Raw genomic sequence first — 23,557 nt, forward strand, 5'->3', positions numbered from 1 at the left:
TTTGTTGATAAACAATGTCAGCATTTTCTAAGTATTTTTTTTTCTCTAATGTAGAAGAAATGTGCATTCAGCCTGAATGCATTAACAACTGATTGTTCCAAATGCTGTCCTTCAATACATGACAATGAGCTCTTCTTGCCTTAACAATTAAACATAGAAGAGAAAAAAACCCAACTCTTATTTACAGTAATGCTACCCTATTATAATGTTCCCTTAACATTAAAGTCCCTCAACGTTGAAGTGGTAAAGGACGCTTTTATCACTATCAGAGGAAAAGATTTGCAGCCAGACCCCCAGTGTTATTTCATAAACATCTATCAAGCTTCCCTAATCTGAAAGCTACTCTGTGCTAATGATAGAAAGCACATTTATGCTGGGCTTCCCATATATTGAGTGGGTAGTGGGTCAAGATTTCTAAAACATAAAGTCATTAGTGGTCAAGTAACTCACTTCCTTGGTAGAACACACGATTAGTCAGTCATTGATTCAAAGGCATCAATTCAAAGGCGCATAATCAGCCCCCTCTGTGTGAGTCATTTAAAAATTCTGTTGTCTGAATTCAAAAAGCACATCTTAACAGTCAACATATTTTCAGTGAATACTTAATATAATGCACCATGCCAAGAATCATGCAGGAAACCAAGAAATACATGATGCAGGATGACGCCATTTTTGTTAAAATTAACAACAACAAGAAAGTATACATACATGCATGTCTATAAGGGGTTAAATTGAAAGACAGACACCAAGAGATTAATAAGAACTAACCTCACGTGGTGGAATTCCAGGTGATTTCAGTGGTCTCCTTTTTGCCTGACTGCATTTTATAAGCCGTGTCAAAAGAACATGTATTGCTTTACAGTGTTTTTTTCATTTTGGTTTTTTTGAAGAAGATATACAAGACACAATCCTTGCCCTGAAAGAGCTTCTGGTGTTTGGGAAGTAAGCATTCTTTGGGGAGGAGTGAGGTTGTCTGGGTTGAGGATGAACTGACTACTAACATCATTTTTTTTTTACCCAGCTTTTCAAAAACCACATTTCCAAGTAAATAATGTAGTAAGTTGAGCCCACATTCCAAGAACATTCCAATAAATAACCTATTCAATTACATTCCGTGGAAATTAGACTTCCATGGGCTTTTCAATCCTCCATTTAAAAGTTTCTATGGTAAAATGCATTTGAATTTTCAATAAGCAATTTTACAGTTGAATTTTTATAAAATAACTCAGAAATATGGGAAGAACTTATATCCCTGCCCTAGCATATGGTAATAACAACCAATGTTTATTGCATACTTATTGTATTCGTTATTTCACTTCACCCTATTATAGTCTCATTGGGAGATTTTATTATCACTCTCATTTTACAGAAGAGGAAACCAAGGCACTGAGATCACAGAACTTACTAAGATCACCAGATCCACTCAGAGAAAGGTTTGAACCCAGGCAGTCCAACTCCACGTTCTGCCACCCAGCCCTTTCTAATCTATCATCTGCCAGTTTCCACGGGCCACGGGTCTTGAACATAAAAGTGATTAAAATTTTTTGACAGTGATAAGTCCAGATAAAGTAAGCATTTTTAATTTTTTTTTTTTTTAAGACAGAGTCTCGCTCTGTTGTCCATGCTAGAGCACAGTGGTGTCATCATAGCTCACTGCAACCTCAAACTCCTGGGCTCAACCGACCCTCCTGTTTCAGCCTCCCGAGCAGGTGGGACTATAGGCATGGCCACGACACCCAACTAATTTTTCTACTTTTAGTAGAGATGGGGTCTCACTCTTGCTCAGGCTGGATTTTTTTTGACCAAATAAAATAAAAACTTGCAACTGAACACAACTGCTTCCATGTAATTAAATTAAAGGAAGTCTTGCTCACGTATCTAGAGCAGGAGTCAGCAAATTTTTTCTGTAAAGGGCCAGAAAGTCATTAGAGACTTTGTAGGTCAGAGAGTCTATTGCAACTACTCACTTCTGCCACTGTAGCATGAAAGCAGCCATAGACAAATGAGTAAACAAATGAGCACGGCTGTGTTCTAATAAAACTAGTTACAAACATGGCAGCAAGCAGGATTTTTATCTGTAGGCTATAGGTTGCCTCTGCTCAAGGTGCTATTGTAAGTGAATATAATGAATATTTCAAAATTGCTAAGAGAGTAGATTTTAAATGTTTATACCACGCACACACAAGTATGTGAGGTGATGGGTATGTTCATTAGCTTGATTTTATCATTTCAAAATGTATATGTGTATGAAAATATCACATTGTACTCCACAACCATATATAACTATTATTTGTCATTTAAAAATAAATTTTCTAAATGATGCTATTATCACATAGCTAACAAATCCAAATATCTCTGTTAACCCTTAAAAGCAGGAGTTTAGAGGTTTATGAAGATATTTGGCAAGATTCCTTTATAGTAAATAAGAAACAGCACAGTACTGATCAGAACGGTCGAAGTGCCTTGGAATAATGCTGTTAATTAGTGTTGCTCGATAAATACCTGAGGATAAGCTGACAACCCCCCCACCCACACCCCCATACACACACCAGTGATGGCACAAGGCAGCCTGGTTCAGGTGGTTTTAACTAATAGACAAGCAGTGTTTTAACAACAACAACAACAACAAAGCCACTGATGAGAAAACTATTCCTCTCCAAGCTTTCTGGGTTAAAATCCAAAATGTTTGTTACAATAATAGCAAAGACTCCACTTTTCATAGGTCATCCACGACACCATACCTTCAGAAGTCACGATCAGCATCCAAGTTAAACTTTCCAGTACTGCTACACAGATCTTTGCATGCTTATGACTAACTTTCACCACAATTCCACTAGTATATCTCTACATAGTTGTATCAAACAAAACCCCTGACTCCTCCAGGAACTTAAGCAAATATCACAGTTCTCTGTTTATAATGAAGTCAACACACATTTGAATCAAATTTCCATTCTGCATTTTTAAAAGCCCTATAAAAAATGGCATCTGGTAAGCTAAAATTGAAACATAAAGAACAACTCAAGAATGTCAGGCATCTTCAATAGTTGTTGTTCACGTCTCATGTTTCCTTTAGTAAACATAAAAATGCAGAAAAACTGGCAAAGTTACTTTTTTTTTCTTTTTCTTTTTTTTGCACGAGGCAACATTTTTTAGCCTTTTAAGTCTGCACTTAAATATCTCTGCTTTGCAATTAGGATGCACTATCGATAACTCTTTGCAAACCAGAACTTCCTCTAGGAACAGCAGAGGTTTCAGACACCATGTGCATGACGACAGCACGCCAAAGGGACAATACCACCGATTAAAATAAATGAATCCTGGCTGCATCTTGACTTTGTGAAGTGCCAGGAAAATAATGTAGTATCATCTTTGCCCTTTGCACAGCCTGAACCAAGTGATATAAAAGGACAAAACCTCATTCTGAAATGGTGAAAATGATGTGAGCACAATGTCAGTTCAGACTTTCAGATGGCTCTTCTTACACCAGGAATAAAGCCACGTTTTACTGTTGTAACACTTACAAATGTCCAAAGAAACCAATAAAGGATACAAAAATGTAGTCATCCATGTATCTCTTCTTGAGATTCTCCACGATGGAGTTCTCTGTGATCTTGGAGAGCAGCACCATGTCGTCCACGCCACTGTGCTTGACATTGTGGCTCTGCCAGTGGTACCGGTACGCACCTTTGCTTCCCTGCAAGCAGAAAACGCACAATTATTAGGAGAATTTATTTTGCCCCGGAGTAAAAAAAAAAAAAAAAAAATGCTGCTAATTTTCCAAGTCTTCCTCAAATAAAACGTAGCCGAATGAGCAGAGCAAACAGAGAAAGATTTTGCCATCAATAGATGAGGATTCAAGTTCCAGCTTTGCTCCCTACAGACTAAGTAGGGGAAAGTTACCTAAGTTCAGTATGTCACTAAAGCTTCTCTTTTCTCATTCATAAAATGGGGGAAATAAGACCCACTTCAGAGAGTTGCTGTAAGGATTAAATAAAATAACATGTAAAGTGCCAAACAGTGTCTGGAATATAACACGATATATGATCAATGGTCTCTGATAATTCCTTCCACCTTATTGTTTGTTAAATTTGCCAGTGAAAATAAGCAAGGATATAGAAACTTTCTAGACTTGTTTTGCAAATTATATGACAGAACCAAGAAATGGAAAGAATATGGATCACACGATGGCTACGTCACACTGCCATAATTTCTCAAGTCACCTAAATTATTTTCCCTCCATAAACTTATCACTGTCACCGTACTATTGGCCTTCCATATTCAAAAGATAAGCTACATTTTCATGACTGATCACCACTACGGTAATGAGGAAGTGGACAGGACAGATTAAACGTGATCACAGAACATGCTCTGGACGGAGGACCTCATACACCTCCCATGCGCTCCTTGACTAGATGACATCTTGGCCCTTGTCTACTTATGGGATTTCCAGCTTAACACCAGGGGTGGCCTGTGGACACTCTGTGGACTGTAGAGCTTCCTTCCATTTGGCATCTCTGTAGCAGGATTCCCCTGTGTTCAGCTTTTTGCCAAGTCCTGGGACTGGGGCAGATGGGACTGCTATCGGTGGCTGCACTTGGGGAGCTCACAGTCCACTGAAGGACACTAGATAATGACGGGGCAAAGTGAGTCATGTGTCAATAACAGTCAGTACATAAACACACACCAAATGCGTGTTCCAGCAGCGGAAGCAGGGAGACTCCTTTGTCCTGGGAGAGGCAGAAGACATGACTTCCTAGAGAAGAAGGCATTTGAAATACGCTTAAAATACTTTGAATTGGCCACAGGAGGAAGGACATTCACTATGATTGACACTCACTGGACAAAAAAGCTAATGAAAATGAAGTAATGGCAAATATTACATGCCAAGATATTGGGAGAGTCTCCTTGCCCTCAAACACTTCATGCACCTACTGGAAGCGTCACTCAGTGAGTGAGTATAGGGGGCACTGAAGCCAGTGAGACTTGACCCCTGGCTCCTCTGTGGGAGCTCATGCTTGGGGGAGTTGGAATGAAGGAGAGAAAAATTCTAAATAAGGGTATCTAGGAAGGCCAACTGCTCAGATGTCAAAACTAGGATAAAAAAAGGGAAAAGGAGGCTCTTTGAGAGAAGGGGGAGGTGGAAAGAAACAAGATGGAAGCCATTTCAGGTTTCATTTTAAAAATTTCTTAAATTGTTTAATGCTTTCTCTGTGGGGGAAACACAGATCTTTTGCTAAGAGCACATTCTAGAGGATCTGGGAAAAGCTATCTTTTAAAAACAGCAATAGGGAAAGCATAGCAGTGCCGTGGACTCACGCTTTGGAAGGGGTTCTGGAAGGTTTGCCACCCGTGCTGTCTTGCAGACGGAAACTGTTTATGTGATGTGTCTGACTTTCTCAGAACTACATGCAGCATCAATTCTACAACTCACACCTCACCACTCCTTCCTCTTGCAGCAACGCAGAACGAGAGAAAAAGCACTCGCCTGGCCACAGCGTGACTCACTAGATCTCCTTCAAATAAATGCCCATGTTTACTTCCAACCTGATAAAGATTCAACCCCTTCTCACCCTCCCTCCCTCCTTTTCCAGGTTTCTGGCCATAGAAAACTAAGCTCCCAGAGTACGCAACCTCAGGTTTGTTGGTTGGTTGGTTGGTTGGTGGATTTTTAACCCTAACAGATGTCCCCATACTCAAAAAAGACCAAAAATGTTACATTATCTTTGAAAAATGTAAGCACAGTTGAACAAAACAGGACAATTAATAAGTGCTTATTGGCTGGGTGCGGTGGCTCACGCCTGTAATCCTAGCACTCTGGGAGCCGAGGCGAGCAGATTGTTTGGGCTCAGGAGTTTGAGACCAGCCTGAGCAAGAGTGAGACTCCGTCTCTACTAAAAATAGAAAGAAATTATATGGACAGCTAAAAATATATATATATAGAAATATTAGCTGGGCATGGTGGTGCATGCCTGTAGTCCCAGCTACTCGGGAGGCTGAGGCAGAAGGATTGCTTGAGCCCAGGAGGTTGAGGTTGCTGTGAGCTAGGCTGATGCCACGGCACTCTAGCCCGGGCAACAGAGTGAGACTCTGTCTCAAAAAAAAAAAAAAAAAAAGTGGTTGTTTAACTTGTACAAAGGACAAGAAACAGAGAAGCTCTGTGTCATGGTGTATATGTTTGTAATGATCCACAGAAACTGCCTTCTCAAGGTAACCCAAGCTGGTCTTGGTGTTCAATCCAGCTGCCTTTCTCTAACTGCATGGTGGGACATTCCTGACTGTCCCTTCCCCTAATGGCAGTTATTCCCTAGTAGAATAGGGTTCCTTGTGGAGTTCATTAATTCTCACGGTCCCAGATAGGATAACACTGAAGATTCCCACCCCTGGATCTCCAGTCCCCACCTTGGCCTCGTTTTCCAGGCTTCTATCTGCACCAGGGTAAGGAACCAATAGTGCGATGGAGTGGTCCTATATGCAAAGCAATGAGCTGTTTTATCCGTACAGGGCATTTCATTCACAAATGCACACAACCCTGTGATACAGGGGTTAACATTCCCATGCCCGGTAGAAGGTGAGATCACCCAGCCCATAAGTAGCAAAGGCAAGATGTGAACCAGACTCAATGATTTTGGATGCAACCAAACATGGTTTCTTCACAGTCTCACGAGTGACTTGATGGATACTTCTACTTATTAAGTTTAAGATGGCAACAGAATGACAGACTCTCTCTAAAATGGAATTCATCATTAAAAAGACATACAATCTTTGTTAATGACCACCTCCCTCTTAGCATCAAAGATGACAACACTGGAGTTATTTTTGATTTGATACATTTTCTATACCCAATTGGTCAGAGATCAACCAAAATCTCTCTCTCTTTCCCTCCCTCTCTCTCTCTTTCTCTGTCTCTCTCTCCCACTGCCTCCCTTCCCCTCTCTCCCTCACTGTTCCTCTCGCAGGCTCTTACATTAATAGTTACATATGTGAACTCATTCAACTTTCACAACCACTCCCCGTACTATGTATTATTATTATCATTTTTTTTTTTTTTTTTGAGACAGAGTCTCACTCTCTTGCCCGGGTTAGAGTGCCATGGCATTAGCCTAGCTCACAGCAACCTCAAACTCCTGGGCTCAAGCAATCCTACTGCCTTAGCCTCCCGAGTAGCTGGGACTACAGGCATGTGCCACTATGCCCGGCTAATTTTTTCTATATATATTTTTAGTTGGCCAGATAATTTCTTTCTATTTTTAGTAGAGACGGGGTCTCACTCTTGCTCAGGCTGGTCTCGAACTCCTGACCTCAAGTGATCCTCCCGCCTTCGGCCTCCCAGAGTGCTAGGATTACAGGCCTGAGCCACCCCGCCCGGCCCGTACTATGTATTATTATCTCTACTGGTGAATAAACCAAGGTCTCCTATGATAGCATCTGTCTTTACTGACTGCTCCTTGCTGTGCCCTTCTTCTCCCATCCAGATGTGGCGGAGGGAGGGTGGGAGCCATTCAGATTGTCAAAGACAAGGTCAGAATCCTCCAAAGGCAGGTAAACGCAAGCTGGGGTGGGCTAGGGCTGAGCAGGGACATTGTAACAGAGGGTGACCATGCTGTCAGGGAAGCTGGAAACCAAACCTGGATGTGCAGGCTCTCGTCCCAGCCCAGGGACATTTAAAAGTTCCCCACGGTGAAACAAAAACCATTTTCTGTTGCTGTGTGGGGGACAAGAGAGCTTAATAATGGCATGACTTATCCAGAGGCCTCCCTTGGAACACAGCCACTGAACATGGGGAGTGGGCAGGCAACACGGTGGGAAACCCTCAGCATTCACCACCCGAACCCCTGGGAAACAGAGGCTGAAAGCTGTTGAAGAATTGTTAAGAATATGCATTTGAGGTTCTGGAACAAATAACCTTGCCTCGTCTCCCTGTCATTTCTTCCTCCTGTCCTGACTGAGAGGCGGGGGCGGGTCTGGCTGCCACACAGGCTTGCGGGAGGCCGGCAGGGACGGGAAGTTCCCCAGCTGTGGGAGGGCACCTCTAGGCTCAGCTGCCTTCTATTCTGTGGGCTTCCTTTTTGAGCAACTCCTTTGTGTTTCCCCTGGTAAAAAGGGTGGCATTTTAAACAGTAGGATCCTCAGCAAGGTACTCCACTTTCCAGCAGCCCTTGATGAGTAAGGCAGCGGGGGTTGCCTTAGTAATGACTAAGACATGAACATAGTAATAACAATGATGGAAAACTGCTCTTCCCCCCAACACTTTCTGCAAATGATGAGGAAGACATTTCTATTAGATAGGGGTTGAGTACATACTTCCTTGGACCCACATTTAATATCTAAGAATGATTTAGTTTATTAAAGACCAATTGATTCACGTGCAAGTTCTAGAAAGTGGGGTACACCCATATCCCCATAATGGCCTCATTTAGGAGGTGGCACCAAAACACCGGAGTCCCTCACAGGGAGGAAGAACCGGGCTGTGAGCAGGGAGCCGGGCTGGCTGATTCTCTGATTGAAAAGGTGGAGCCTCGCTAACTGGTGTGCGTTTACCAGGGTGGAGACTCACAAGAGCAAAGGTGAGTCAGACAGAGCACACAGGTAGGGATTATTCTCTCCAGAAAGTCTCCCTCCATTGCCCAGGAGAGAGCCCCAGCGTAGCGCCTGCCTGTCACAGCAGCGGTTCTGCAAACACTTCACCCGTGTCCCAGTGAGCATTGTCCTTGGATTCATCCAGAAGAGAGGAGGAGTTACCCTACACTGGGTAACCATAGTCTTCAAACGCCCTTCAGATGCCCAGAAAAGGGAGGCCATTAAATGTGCCACATAAATACAACAGGCCCAGGGTTGGGCAGGGCCCGGGGGAAGGGTGGGGCCATAAACAGTCTTACATGCTTCCAGAAAGAGGACACTGCACAGTATTTTTAGGCAGCAATTTAGAAATAGGTATTGAAATTTTAGACACACAGACTGATCTGTAAACATAGTTAACTACATAAAAATAAAGCCATATTCTCTGTGATCTGGCAATTGTATTTTTTAGAAATTTATCTCAAGATATACCTGCAAAAGGATGCCAAGGTACATGTGCAACGTTGTTCATTGCGGCAAAGTTTACAACAGGGAAGACAGGAAGCACAGGTAAGGGGATCGATTACCGATACAGCTTACTCTGCAAAGGCGTACTGTCCAGTCATTAAAGCAGTTTGCATGTGCTGAGATGGAAAGACCTTCAAGATACACTGTTTCATGAAAAAAGCAGTCAATATGTGGAATAAATACAGAATGACTGCATTTATATAATTTTTAAAAAGGTATGTGTGTTATAATTGGTTGAAAGAAACAAAGTACATTTGGGGAAAAGGACTGGGGTTTCAGGAAAAGAGTGACTTTTACTTCCCATATTATGTTTTTCTACATATCTTTTTTACCATATGCATGTGTCAGTAAAATTTAAAAATAAACAGAAGCATTGAAAACAACATCAATACAATCAAGCATTTTCTTGGGGGCTGTTGGGTACTGACCAGGCTCTTCAAGGCAAAAGCTAGGACTGCCCTAAGACTGGCTTCTGTGCTACTTCCAGGTTTGAAAGGCATTGGGAAGATAATGTCTGGACAACAAAATAGTATCATATCTGGGACAGTTAGCTGGTCCATGGATGTAATAGGACAGCAGATCTGATTTCCAGAAAACCTGGGATTAGAATGTGCCCAATGTTATAAGTGTGTCACTCTGAGAAGCAGATAAATCATACTTGTACTGTGAACAATGAACAATGGGTAACGCTATGGCTGCAGTCGAACTGGGGTTGTTTTTTAATGGGATTTTTCTGTTGCAGTGACTCCTAACAGGAAAGAAACAGAACTATCTGTTACACTTTGATCTTTTAATTGACATTCTGGAATTCTAACTTTTGCATTTCTGCCATTAGACGGGAATGAAACACTTACTTTAACCATAAATACTTGTCTGTCTCTACGTGCAAGGCACTGGGCTTGCAATATATTTCGACTTTATGGATTTTAACCTCCCCAATATTTTGGAGATGTGCAGATGTGCCTTTGAAGCTAGCATGTGTGTCCTGGACTGCAGCAGACAGAGTATAAGGAGGAACTGTTTCTGGAAGACTGCAGAGACAGGGCAGTCAGTAGCCAACAAACCACTCCCATCCCCTGGACCCCTGAGTAATTGGAACTACCATTTATTGAAAGCATTTAGTTCTCATAACACCTGCAAGACACAAGTATTATAATCTCTCGCTATTTTACAAATGGAGGAACTGAAGCCTAGGGTTGTAATGTACTGTGTTGCCTCTGCTTGGAGGGGGTGTGGATGGGAGAGTGCCCTGGAGGGCTGGCAGGTGAGACTGGGGACAGGGGAAGGCTCAATGAATTTGGAAGGTGTGCTTATTAGTTTCATTCATTGAAATATATGCAACCCTACCAAAAATTCAATATTTGTATAGCATTTTTACATGCAGTGATCTCACTTAGCCCCTAAGAATTGACGTTGAGATTTCTGACTTCCTTTTCTTTGCTCTTGCTGCTATATCACATCTCACTTCCAACATCATCTGTAAGGCCAAGTGTAGACGCTGCTCCAGGACCACTGTGGGTCCGTTCAGTGGTCTCTTAGCCGGGGCCAGCTGGAATCAACCATCCTGGAAGAGTTGGCCCCACTGGAGAAGTAGTCCATGACTGGAACAAACATATAATTTGTCCAACCTGGGATTTTGAGTGCAGAAGGGAGTATTGTTAACAAAGCCGGAGCAAGAGGAATAAAATGTGACCGTCTCAGGCTGAATGGTTGAATCTGTGATGAACTTGATCTCAGAAAAGCCAAGGGCAACTTTCAAAGACTAGCGCTCCCAGCTAAGTCCCTGTGCCACTTAACCACAGGGTGTCACACAAATCACTCGACCTCTCGGAGCCTGTCCCCTCCTGGGCAGAAGGGGGCTTGTAACACTACATTGCCCCTGGGGCTATTGGGAAGATAAAATAAGACTGACCATCAGACCAACCCCCAGTCCCTTTAGGGGTAGGGTTGGTTTTATATGATGACATGATCAGGGAGCACAGCGTGGAAGGTGCACACCAGGCTTGCAACATTGGTTGAACTAGTCGAGTGAGGGAGGGAAAAAAAAGGTTTGTAAAAAATAACAAGGAATGGTAAGGTGTCCCAATTTTGTTTTAATTGAACATATAGTATTTATATACACAATCTCTGTTTGAAATTATGGTTGTTAAAATGTTGTGGTTATTTATCTCTAAATGTACTTTCTGTATGATTTTATTTTTCTATTGAGCATGTATTTATAAACTATACACAGTTGTTTTCATCATGAAAAAAATTAGATCAAATAAGATAAAAATACTTTGCAAAGTGAAATGAAATACATAAATGTATGACACTTGACACTTTTCCATATTATTTGTTATTCCATGTCAACTCAGGTCTCCAATCCTTGTTTATTCCAGCTTGCAGCTATATAGCAAGCCCTCTGTTGCCGGGGCTGGAGTGCAGTGGTGTCACCATAGCTCGCTTCAGCCTCAAATTCCTGGGCTCCAGCGATCCTCCTGCCCCAGCCTCCTGAGTAGCTGGGACTATAGGAGCGCACCACCACACCAAGCTAGTTTTTCTATTTTTTTGTAAAGACGGGCTCATGTTTTATTGCCCAGGCTGGTCTCAAAGTCAAGTGATCCTGCTGCCTCAGCCTCCCAAAGTGCTAGGATTACTGGCATGAGCCACCATGCCCAGCCCTTGAGCTCTTCTTTATGTAACAACAGATGCCCAGTAGGAAAAGAAACCAGAGCTTTTCTTTTACTTTCCAGCCTGAAATGTCAGATCATTTTCTGTATCAATGAATTAGTTCAAATCTAAGATGTTGTAAATGAACAGTTTACTATTCCACCAGTTCTAAAGATACACTCTTTCTCATTTTAACATTCTGAAATTAGGATGTGTCTTACAATAAATGGTGTGTCATAACTTCACTGGCAGTAGGGTTTTTTTTTTCCCCCCCGAAGTGGTAAATAAAATAATAACGATCCTCTTATAACTAGTAGCATTTTAGCTGTGATGAATTATGGCACCTAACACCAGGAGCCAGGTACTCTTCTAAGCACTGCAAATATTAAGTCACTGTTTAATATCATCACAGATATAAAATATCATAAAGATTTGTATTGTAATTGGCTCTATGAATAAATTTCAATGACCCCATATGGTTTTTTATAATCCCCTCCCTTTAACTAACTACTTGAACTCTTTGAGTTGTTTCCCAGAAATGGCAGAATTTTTGCAAGACAAAGGAGTTGAGATTGCGAAGGCCCCTGAGCATGAATCCTGATGGCAAGGATCACCATCCCCTATGACCTGCCCCAACCCTTCAACTAGTCCCAATACACCTGCCCCAGGACATGTGACCTGCCCCAAAACACCTGCCAATACATGTGACCTGCCCCATATGTACCTCTCCTAATGCCTGTGGCCCCTCCTCAAAAAGCCCCTGAGGTCTGTTGGTCTAGAGACAGATTTGAGACCATTTCCCCCATTCTCCCAAGAGATGTCTTCTGAGTTAAAACTCCATTCTTCCTTGGCAATCCTCATTGTCCCAATAATTGGATCTTTGTGTGGCGAGCAACTGGATCTAGGTCAAAACCCTCTTTAGTTTTGATAACATTTTTATTATTCTGGAAGCATTGTATCAAATACTTTTTTTTACTGGTGAGGCTGATGGTCACCCAGTTTTAGAGGTTTTGCTATGAAAGTTTTTGTAGCTGCCAGGGCCGCCCCACCCGCACCCCACTGCGGGATGAGGGCAAGTGTCCTGGATGACAAGCTGCCCAGGACAAGCCACCCCCCAGACCACAAGCTTGCAAAGCAAGGTCTTTAGGTAATTTTCTTTCCAATTTGTAAATGCACATTCAGGTGTGTATCTCTTTCAAACTACAGGTTCCTTCAATATCAACACCATTTGGAGCAAAAGGTGCCCTGCCCCTACGCTACATGTCCACCCTGGGATTACTATTTCCGTACTCCAGTGTTTCCTAAGCCTCAGTCATTTTCAACTACTTTAGCAAGTTTTCTATATTCAAGTTTCACCAGTCGTATGCTTCAACTTCTTCCAGAAACTGTCCTTTTGAATTTGGCTTAATCCTACACAATAATCTCCATACAAATCATCAGTTTGGTGTGCTAGTCTTGTTTCTCCAAGGTGCAAAAATAGCTATGAAGACAAATGCTATAAAATACACAACGTGGGATTGTACATCCCCATCTTAAGTGCCTGGCACCGTGTTCCAACCTGGGGACACACCACCATTCTCTATTGGGCCTATGTCTGCCAATTCCAAGTCTCGTCATAGGGAATTTAAATGACTTCTGTTGTATTTCCAGACACATTTTTCTCTGCTGTGGAAAATCTCACACAGCAAGGACAGATTTCCCCTTCAGTTAGTAGGTGAGAGGCTAGAACCTACCCTGTATTCACATTCTGAATTCCTTGCACTTTCCATCAGGGGTCCCAAGGCCCCTGCCCTCTGGCTTCAGAAAACCCTCCCAGCCACATGTGGGGAGGTCACTAGTCCCCCAGGGTGACGGCTTATGTTGAGGTTGATAAGGAAATTCTCTTTTGGGCACCTGCTATTTATTCTTTCTCTCTTAGGAAGTGCTACCTGCAACCATTACCAGCACTGTTCCCTCCTCTTTCCATCTCCAGAAAACCTAGAACCGTGGCTCCCTCCCCTCTGATCCTCACTAAAAGCCCCTTTGAAGCCGCCCCCCCCATTATTTCCAGCAGGATTTCACACCCCTACACAATCTGGGTGCCAGTGTCCCTTGCTCCCTGCAATTCACCCCAAGCAGCCCAGGCTCTCCAAGGCCCCGCAGGGCATCTGCTTTCCAGGCCAGGCAAGGGCTCTGGCTGGGGCTTCTCCGGCACAGCCACCAGTGCAGCTGGCATCCCAGGAAAATGGGCAGCCAGGGGACAGTGGCCACCTTGCAAGCCTGGTGTGCAACCCCTCAAGGCCACCGGGCAGCTGTACGTGCATCTAAAGGACAAATCTTAGCAAGGCCGCCTGACCTGTCCTTGTCCATCTCTAACCCCTGCTTCCCCCTAACTTTGAAATCCCTACAACACCATTTTCCATACACAGCATGCCGGGTTTTGTTTTTGTGCTTCCAGGGTATGTATATGTGAGGTGGGATCTTCAGTACCTACATTCCCACTGCTTGGAATGCTCTTCCACGAGCTCTTCCCTAACCCACCCCCCATCCTATGCCTAGTAACTCCCACCCAGCTTGGTTCAGGCACCCTCTTCCTTAGGAAGCCCCTGCCTCACCACACTCAGGAAACAGTATTATCTGAGTACCTGGCTCCCTGCTTAAACTAACTCCCGGAACTGGGTCTTATTCATCATTCTACCCCAAGACCCAGAATAGTGATGGCACCCCCCAAAGTCTGTTGAATGAATGAAATAAAATATTATTATTCTCACATAGCAGCTAATTCTTATTACATGTCAGGCACTGTTCTAAGCATTTTATATGTGATAACTTATCTAACCCCCACAACTCTACGAGGCAGGAAACTGAAGCACAGAGAGCTTGAGTAACTAGCTCAGTTCCAACAGCTGGGCTTCAAATCATTTCTGTGCTTAAACATTGTACCTACTGCCTATCCTAATAAAGTAATGGCAGTTGGAAACAGCAATTATTCTAAAGTTCATAGCAACTGCCTTATAGCATGTTTACTACAGGCCACGTATTAACTTCTTTCATTGGCCCAATAACACCAGGAAGCACTTATATTATTCTTTTTTCTTTTCTTTCTTTCTTTTTTTTTTTTACAGAAGAGAAAAAAGTACTATGTAGTCTGTGGAGTACCTGGATCAAAGCCCCACAGCTAGGAGCCCACGCAGCAGTCTGGCTCTGCATGGCTGTGCACAAGACAAAGAAAGCTCCTCGCTGTGGAGTCAGCCCTGGGAGGAGGTCTGTCCCTTGCTGTGTCCCCAGCATACAGCGTGGTGCCTGGCACACGGTAGTGTTCAATCAGTAGTAGTTGGGTGAATAAACTCCAGGCCATTTTGGCTCCTCTCAGGACATCTTTGCTGTGTCTCTATGGCACTATGGCAGCTATCAGTAGGGAAAATGGGGGTCCTGGGCCCAGAGTCTGCGCCAAGGAATAAAGAAGTTTCCAAAGCTTTCCTATTCTTCCCTGACCTAGGAGATCAAAGTGAAGAGATGTTGCCCCTCAGGACAGTTCTCCATCTCTTAACTGTGTAGTAAAGGGTAACAGACTAATCTCTGTTTTTTAGAGACAGGGTCTTGCTCTGTCGCCCAGGCTGAAGTGCAGTGATGTGATCATAGCTCACTGTACCCTGAGCTCAAGTGATCCTCCTGCCTTATCCTTCTGAGTAGCTAGGACTATAGGAGCACACCACCATAACCCACTATTTTTTTTTTTTTTTTTTGGAGTCAGGGTCTCACTATGTTGCCCAGGCTGGTCTTGAACTCCTGACCTCAGATGATCCTCCTCCCTTGGCTTCCCAAGTGCTGGGATTACAGGTGTGAGCCACCACGCCCCGAAAGGTCTTAGACATCCGGGAATGCAACGCCTTTTGCCAATCCAGCAGCTGATCTAATCAACAGACTTGGCTATAAGCTCTACTCCTTATAGAGGCCTCACACTGGCCTCTGTGACCTTGGGCCAGGCCAATTTCACAGAATTTTATTGTTCACAATTAAGGCAATCTGCCAAATGTAGACCTAAGTACGGTTCAGCTTTTGCACCTCCATTAACAGGATTTTTGTTAATAATGAATTCATAAACTAAAGTCCTATCACACTATGTGTCCTAACTTTTGGGTTGAAAATTATAGTATCTGAAGCAATGGTAGTTGCTCAGTAAGTTTCTTTAATTGAATTAAGAAGCCAAAGTAACGGAGTAAGCAGGCCAGCTAGAAATACCAGAACCAATGGCTCCTGTTCATGTTATCCATTGAAATAGAAATAAAATCAGGAAGGTAACTGAACAATTTCTTGTCACATAAAATGAAATCTAGCTCCATACCATGGAAGAAAGAAATCCTAATATTCAAATGCTATTTTAAGAAAAAGAAAAATATGCAAAGACTTAGCAAACCACAGTAGAGCTGATAGCAACTGGGTTAAAAAGTCTCCCAGGACTCACTGTCCTTCATAGCATCTCTTCTATATTGATTGCACAATATGTATTATTTATGTCATGCAAAGTGGTGAATGTATGACTAATCACATTTTAAGGGGGGCTTTCTTAGTTAATTTCATTTTTCTGAAAAATGAACTGTTTGGGGCATATCTGAGAACCCAATTTTTAAAAAGCTTTGTAACATTGATGGAATTATTTTCTCATCTGTTTTTTAAAAGCTGGTGTAGGAACACTGCCAGAGTATAACGCATAGGATTTTAAGTAGCAGTCACAGGTAAGGTGTTGGTGTATTGTCTCCCATGCAGGGGTGCTGTGTCGGCATGTGCTGGGTGGGTAAAGGGTATGTCCCAAGGGTGTCTTAGGGCATGGGCAGCCTTTGCTGTGGGTGAGCTATGGGGATATCGAATCCAGGAGAGAAGCTGAGCTCAGGGGCAAGGAGCATCCCTGAGCACGACAACCACTAGCCAACACGGAACCAAATACAGAAGTAAGAAGTGGCTGTTTCTGGCACGAGCACATCTGGACCCTTGGCTTGCTTAATCTAGACTGATCTGTAGCACACAGGCACCGTGTTCCTTTAGGGGCAAAATGTAGCCATAAATGCATTGGTCTGGGAGCCTTTAGAGTACCAATGAGATGGATGGCCGAGGTGACGGTCTTGTGGATACATCCCAGGAGAAGAAACCACAAGAGCGGCCACTAATCCACACTGCAGATCAGTGTCACCAAGGGTCCTGTAGGCTCAGGGCAGCTCAATGTGTGACAACAAACACCAAGTCCATCCGTTCACTCTCTTCCATCACCTGCCCCAGGGCCCACCTTGCCAGTTCTCCCGAGCCACACCATGGATTTCAGTAATGGAATGAAAACACGGCTGAGCTCAGGGAATTTAGAAAGGGTGGAGGGAATCAAAAATAAGCTTGACAACTCAATGAAAAGCCCTAGGGTAGACAGGAAGGCAGTGGGTACATGGGTACCACAGCAGGAGCAGACACAAACCTTATCTTCTATTGATGTGTCCCTTGCCTACAGAATTTCCAAGAGGCTCTTACCAACTCCCTGTAGGTTGCTGTGCCCCTCCCCCAACCCCAAGTTCAATAAGCAAGTTCTGGGATGAATTTGCAACAAAACCAACTTGGAAGATCAGCATGGCTTCACTGCGAGCTTATTCAGGACCCTCAAGAGAGATGTTCTCTGACAGCAAGGTTTCATTTGCAGCACCCAAAGCTGCCTTTAGGTCCCACAATGGCAAATTGGATGAGGGGTTACCTTGGTTACAGGAACAGAACTAGCCTCTAAACAGAGAGGCATTTTCAGCACATTGAATGATTGACACAGAAAGCTAAAGGGCACAGTAAGAAGCCTCAGTGGCGCTGAGAGCGAACTGTGCCTCTGCCTTATCTCCTTCACAGTACTCCTGGCAGCCAGCTTCGAAGACACACTCCCCACACCCTGGTCTTCAGTGAGAGCAGGACTCTCATTAAAACATTTTGGAGGGGGAAAATTTGGAGGGGGATGATGATTTTCCTTTGTGACAAAGGTACCTCTTAGCACAATCAGGGAACTCAAATATCCCAAAAATAACCTCACAGAAGTCCTCACTCAGACAAAATAGGCAAGATAGACATCAATTGCAAAAATAGTCCCAGTTAGGGATCTGCTGGAGGAATTTTTTGCATAGTTTCCAAAGTCACATAGCATGCCTCTCTCAGCCTGCAAAGTCAAGAAGCTGGCAGTAAACTCTGCTGCCCTCCCTTGTCGTATGGACAGGAACAAGAGTCAAGGGGGATGGGATTAACACACAAATTACCCCAAAGCAGTAATAACAGAAATCATTTTATGCAAGGAACTGAAACAAACGGATACCTGCTGTCTACATTAGGTAGAGAAGAGTGTGCTCACCCAGTTATGTAAAAGACAGTGTGCTCAATTATGGGCAGGACAGTGAATAGAAAATAGTTTCAACGTCACCACCTCAAACAGAGGGCTGTGCTCAAAACCTGCCAGCAAGACAACAAGTATATTTGCAAAAATATTTGCATGGCTTCTGGTTGCAAAAATACTGAAAGGATTTGTACTATACGCCACTCCCAAGCACACAAAAGTCCCTTTCTACCTGAGGCCAGAGACCCAAAATACAAGGAAAAGTAGTAGTACCAGCAGTCCTAATATTCTTCCCTGGTCTGTGACTCCTTCCCTTCTTTGGAGTTGGGCCAAAAGCACAGTATTACTTACTAATCAAATAACCAACACCCAAAGATATCTGGGAGTAACTACATGTTAATTAAGAGTTCATTGGAATCAAAAGGAAAAGGTTTCAACATTTGTTTGATGGAGATTAGCTATGTTCAAGATGCAGAAGCAGCTTCTACCTTTACACTTAAGAAAAAAGCTCATTTTAATTTATTTTTTAATTCAGTGTAGCAAGAAGAGAACAAAGATTAGGAAAGAGAGAAATAGCTTGAGATGCTGTGAAAGATAAAAGGCAAATGATTTAAATTAAACATGAGGGAAACATTAAAGAAGGGACGGAAATAAAACAACCCTAGAGATCTAAATATACAAACAAAGTTGTTTGATCATAGGGCAAGCAGTAGGAATAAATAAAATAAAATACCATAAATGCGCTAAAGGAAAAAAAATAAGAAAAGAGTTTCCTTCCAACTTCCATTCTAAGGAAACCACAGCTCTTTTTGCTTGGTATAACTGCTGTTCACATGCTAAATGGCTAAATTCAGCTTTTAAAAACCTACCTAACATTCCCCAGATTAAAAAATGTAAGTGAATCAATCATTTCCTATTGGTGGGTATGTTTTGTTTGGTGAATGGGTTTGTTTGGAGTCGCTGTGTATAAAGGCCAGGGGTGATTTAATTTAATTTAATTTGATTGGTCATTTAAGGTTTTCACCCTTTTGAAAAAATTCATGGTTGTATTATAGGATTTCAAGGCAAATTCATCAGTTCTGAAGAGTGGTTTTAATATTTTTAAACATTTCCAATTGGTGCTTTCCTTGTCTCTAAATCAAAAGCCTGAATTACCTCTTCTTAAACATGTTTCGGTAGCACCGTCTGCCTGTGAATTTGTTTTACACCACTATAGAATTATCATTACTATTTAAACTTCCATGAAATGCGCTTCCACTGGCAGGCGTGTGAGTTGTGAGATTTAAAGTGTATTAGCAGAGGAACAAAACTCATGTTGGGTACAAGGATGGACAACAATGTGAAATGCTACAGATGGCAAAGGGAGGCCTAAAACAATGTGTAGTTCCTTTCTATTCTGTTTTGCCCCATTGTGTTTTGAATAGGCTGAATCACTGCCCAGCTTCAGGGCCAGCCTCTGAAAGGCCCCATTGTAAGGGCTCTGCTTTCCAGAGCAGAGTTAAGGTTGCTGTAGTAACCTTCACTACGAATTTCCTGACCAATGCGATGAAAATCTCAACTGAATTGTGACATTGCTATGGCTACAAACAAGACTGCAAAATGAGCATGGGTCTACCCATGTAAGGGGTCTTTTCTTATCTGAACCTAGGTCACTATCTGCTACCTAAATCATCCACATAGCCAAAGAAAGGACTGAATTTCTATGAGCAGAGTTGAGAAGTGAACCTGTATCAAGTGTGTGTGTGTGTGGGGGGGGTCTATCCCATAGGATTGGAGGTGGTAGGCAAATGGGAGTGTGCAGACAAAAGAGGGGGGCCTCCGCTCATGAGCTGGAAACCCTCTTGTTTGCTGGGCCGGGAAAACCACTTTTCTGGAGCTGAGCAGGGAGACATGGGTACCGATGGTCCAAATGCCATAGGTAAGGAATACATCTACACTGCGGTGGAAGAAAGTTAAGGATTCAGCAAAGTGCTCCCTTTATTCTGCCATGAAAAAAGGGCAGAAGGCAATCACCCCAATTCCCCAGGTGGAAGGAACACTGGGCTAGAATGAAACCCCCACTCAGTTAACTTTCTTGGGGGCTCACCATGTACCAAGGAAAGTTCTAAGCTCTCTACCTATATTATAATTCCCTTAATTATCCCCCAAAACTGTAAAGTTGGCATTATTCTTGATCTGCATTTTAAGGAGGACGAAGCCCTAACTCAAAGGACTCACATGATATGCCCTGGATCAACACCCCCTGGCAAAGGTTCTGGCTCTAGAATCTTCACGCATAGAAACCCTTCTCTATCTGGCTTCTCCACTTAGGCACTGCATGTTCAGCTGTGAAGCTTCTGGAGCTTAGGAGCAAGGAGCAGGCCAGAAACATCAACTCAGGAGTCCTCCCTCAGCCTCTAAGAAGCTGTTGCCACGGGCATGGGTGAGAGTTTGCAAAAAAGGGAGGAAATGGACAAGAAGAAAACCAAGGATGGGAAGTGTTTCATCAATTTGTTTTGTTCATTCATTCATTCCAGTAGGCATGTGCCCTGTTCCAGGCACGGGGGTAACAGGTGCAGACCACACTGATAGGGCTCCTGCTTCCATAGAACTCGCTTTCTCATTGGCAAGGCAGAAAATAAACAGAGAAACAAATGTGATTTTAGATATTAATAAACGCTATGAAAAAAATAAGGTAATGTGATAGAGTTGGGAGGCTAGAGGAGGCTTCTCTGAAGAGTGAACTTCTGAGTAGGGCCACAAATAATAAAAAACCAACTTGGAAGGCCTCAAAGGGACAAAGAAGGCCAAGAGTGAGGCGGGAAGAAGCAGGAGAGAGCAGCAAGTCTGGGTTTCTCTGAAGTGCAGAAACCTGTGCCGGGCACGGTGAACACAGAGCTGACGCATTCATTCATTCAGCACACTCGTCTGGGAGATTCACACACAACAAAGCCAGAGACTGGAAAGTCAGACCCTGAGCAGCAAAATGTCAGACACTGACCACCAACTTAGCCTGAACCCCAGAATCTTACCAATGTCAGGTTACAATCTGCAGAACAACAAATGTGTGAGTCCTACTGAATGTGCTCTATCCAAGTTCTGTGCCTGCCACATAGTGGGATGTTCAATAAATACTGTTGAAGGAGTAAATAATAATAAAGAAGCCTGAAAATTAACAGGGAATAAAAGGAGATGCAAGGTGGGGCTACCTGGGAAAACAAAGTCTGAACAAAGGCATCATGACACTCTCCAAACTGTTCATTGACACATTAAAATGAAAAGTTTTTAAAATTACAAAAATATGGGTAAAACCGATGAAATTCAGAAAAATATAAAATATTAAGCCTCTAACATATACTTGGTGTTGTTTTAAGCATCACCATGAATTCAGAAACAGTAAATGAAGCCCAAGAAATTTTCCATTTGATTTAGCAAAAGAAGACTGACTTACATACAGGCCTGACACTGAGCGAGTTCCCACTGGACAGCGCCTCCGACTGGCGTCCGTCTTGATCGGTTGCTGTGCATGTTGTTAAGTATTTAAATATTTTAGAGCATCCCTGCCTAAGTTAAACAACCAAACCATAACAGAGTTTGAGATGGCTTGATGCAGATTCTATACAATGACAATGACCCTCAGAGACCCCTTGGCTTTTCCTGGGCCAGCTGCTTCAAATACAGATGTCCCTCCCTATCTGAGATCCAAACCCAGGAACTGAATAGATTCGTATAAAGTTTCCGATAAACCTTCTCCTACCTGGAATCTCATTACTCCCGATCTTAAATAGATTTGGACAAAGCAGTATTCCTTGTTATCCAACTGTCCTACCCAAACACTATCTGAACTTAGAAATAAATAGCTTTGGATGGCGAAGGTAGGTACCTGTACTTGGTCTAGTCATGCTGTATGCCACAGAATGTCCTGGGAATGCCAACATTTTTGCCCCGTCAATCCTTATTTCCGATGGCAGTCATGGGAATTCAGGGGGCATGCAAGCCTTCTCAGCCCCCACACAGTGCTGGCTTTGGCTCGTCCTGAGACACAGCGTTCCTCCTGCCCCTCAGGGGAGCTCCTCCTTACCAGTCAGTGCAGTTCAAACACCTCAGTCCGGCGTCCCAAGCCCATTTCCCTTGCCAGTGTTTATTTCCCAAGTGCCCCAATGCTTCTGTCACCAGACCACCTGGTGCTCTTAGGCTGGAACATTTGACCTCTGCATCTTGGCCCATCACGTTCTGGCCACCGGACTGAATGTCCTGCATGTTCAAATCTAGCCCATCCCTGAAGACCCAATGCAAACGCTACCTCTCCAATGCCTCCAAGTTCTAAGACATTCCGGGTCATCTTGCCTGCACTCTGACAAGCGTCTGCCTGGACCCTCACAATTAGCTACGCCTCCTCTCTCTCCCTTTCTCAACCGCAACTCACTTGAGGGTGGGGTGTGCCGCATCTCTGTGCCCCCCTCATCCTAATAAAGAGCCATGCACGTAAATGACGTTATAAATGCCTGTTCGATGAAGTAATTAATGAAAAAGATCACTAAAGGTTGAGTCATTCTGGAAGGCTTCAAGGAGATCACATTGGAGTTTAGGATTGAAACAAAGTTTAAGCACCGAATGGAGAGAATGGAGGAAGAAAGGTACTCCCGGGAGGGGAACAAGGAAAGCAAAGGCATGGACGAGGATAACACCATCGCTTGTGTTTGCGTTGAGCTTTCTGCCATGTGAGAGCCCCCTAAAGAGACCGACTGGACTAGAAAGGGGCACTTGTGCTGCAGAAACCGTAGCATAGGTTGAATAGGAAAACTAGAGCCGACTGAAGGACGGCCTGGCAGGCCAGGCTGCGGACTTGGCAGCGGAGACAGGAAACAGGCAGCCGAGATGGAATCTCCATCAGAGGGTGCAGCCGAGGTCACACAGAAAAAGCGTCTTCCTTCCAGAGGGAAAGGACCCAAACTACTGTAGTCAGATTCCCATCCAGTGAGAGAAATAAATAACACCACCTCGAATTTGTACGTTGCTGCCAGTGTCTGGCTGCTCAGCCATGAATCATCCCGTGTGAGTCCTAAAACAACTCCGTGAGGAAGGCAGGGAGCAGTGTAATTATCTCCACCTTATGGCTTGGAAAAGGCTGGCACAATCCCCCCTCTATGTTAGAGGAACCCAGTGGAGTGGTAGAAATGGGGGTGGGGGGACCCAAGAGCAAATTTCCGGTTGGGTTCGTCCGTTTTGGAGAACGCACCTCTGTTTATCCCCTAGTCTATAGCACGGTAATGGCCATGTCACATATCGCTGGGTTATTATTAAGCCTGGCTGCGAGTCTCTCTGTGTGCTCAATCTCGCCTACTCAGAAATAAAGAGGAGGCAGGGGGAGGGAACCAGAACTGGAGCTAGACTGCTTTTAACCTAGAGACGGGGAAAAAACAAACACCTCTTTAAAAACAATTTCTAAGCGTACATTAAGGTAGCAATTCCAGCCTAAAAGCCTTTCAGCTTGATAATGCACCACCCTAAAGAAAG

General features: G+C 43.5%; 1 protein-coding gene across 1 annotated transcript in view; it reads right to left on the reverse strand.

Moving 5' to 3' along the window:
- MYO1E (myosin IE) overlaps nucleotides 1–23,557 on the reverse strand; it is a 195,320-nt gene that overhangs the window by 112,058 nt on the left and 59,705 nt on the right. Inside the window, exon 2 of the mRNA XM_045530439.1 lies at nucleotides 3,551–3,694. Within this exon, the coding sequence (XP_045386395.1) occupies nucleotides 3,551–3,694 (144 nt within the window). The remainder of the gene's footprint in view (nucleotides 1–3,550; nucleotides 3,695–23,557) is intronic.

Source organism: Lemur catta, chromosome 1 (genome assembly GCF_020740605.2).
Source record: "Lemur catta isolate mLemCat1 chromosome 1, mLemCat1.pri, whole genome shotgun sequence".
NCBI lineage: Eukaryota > Metazoa > Chordata > Mammalia > Primates > Lemuridae > Lemur > Lemur catta.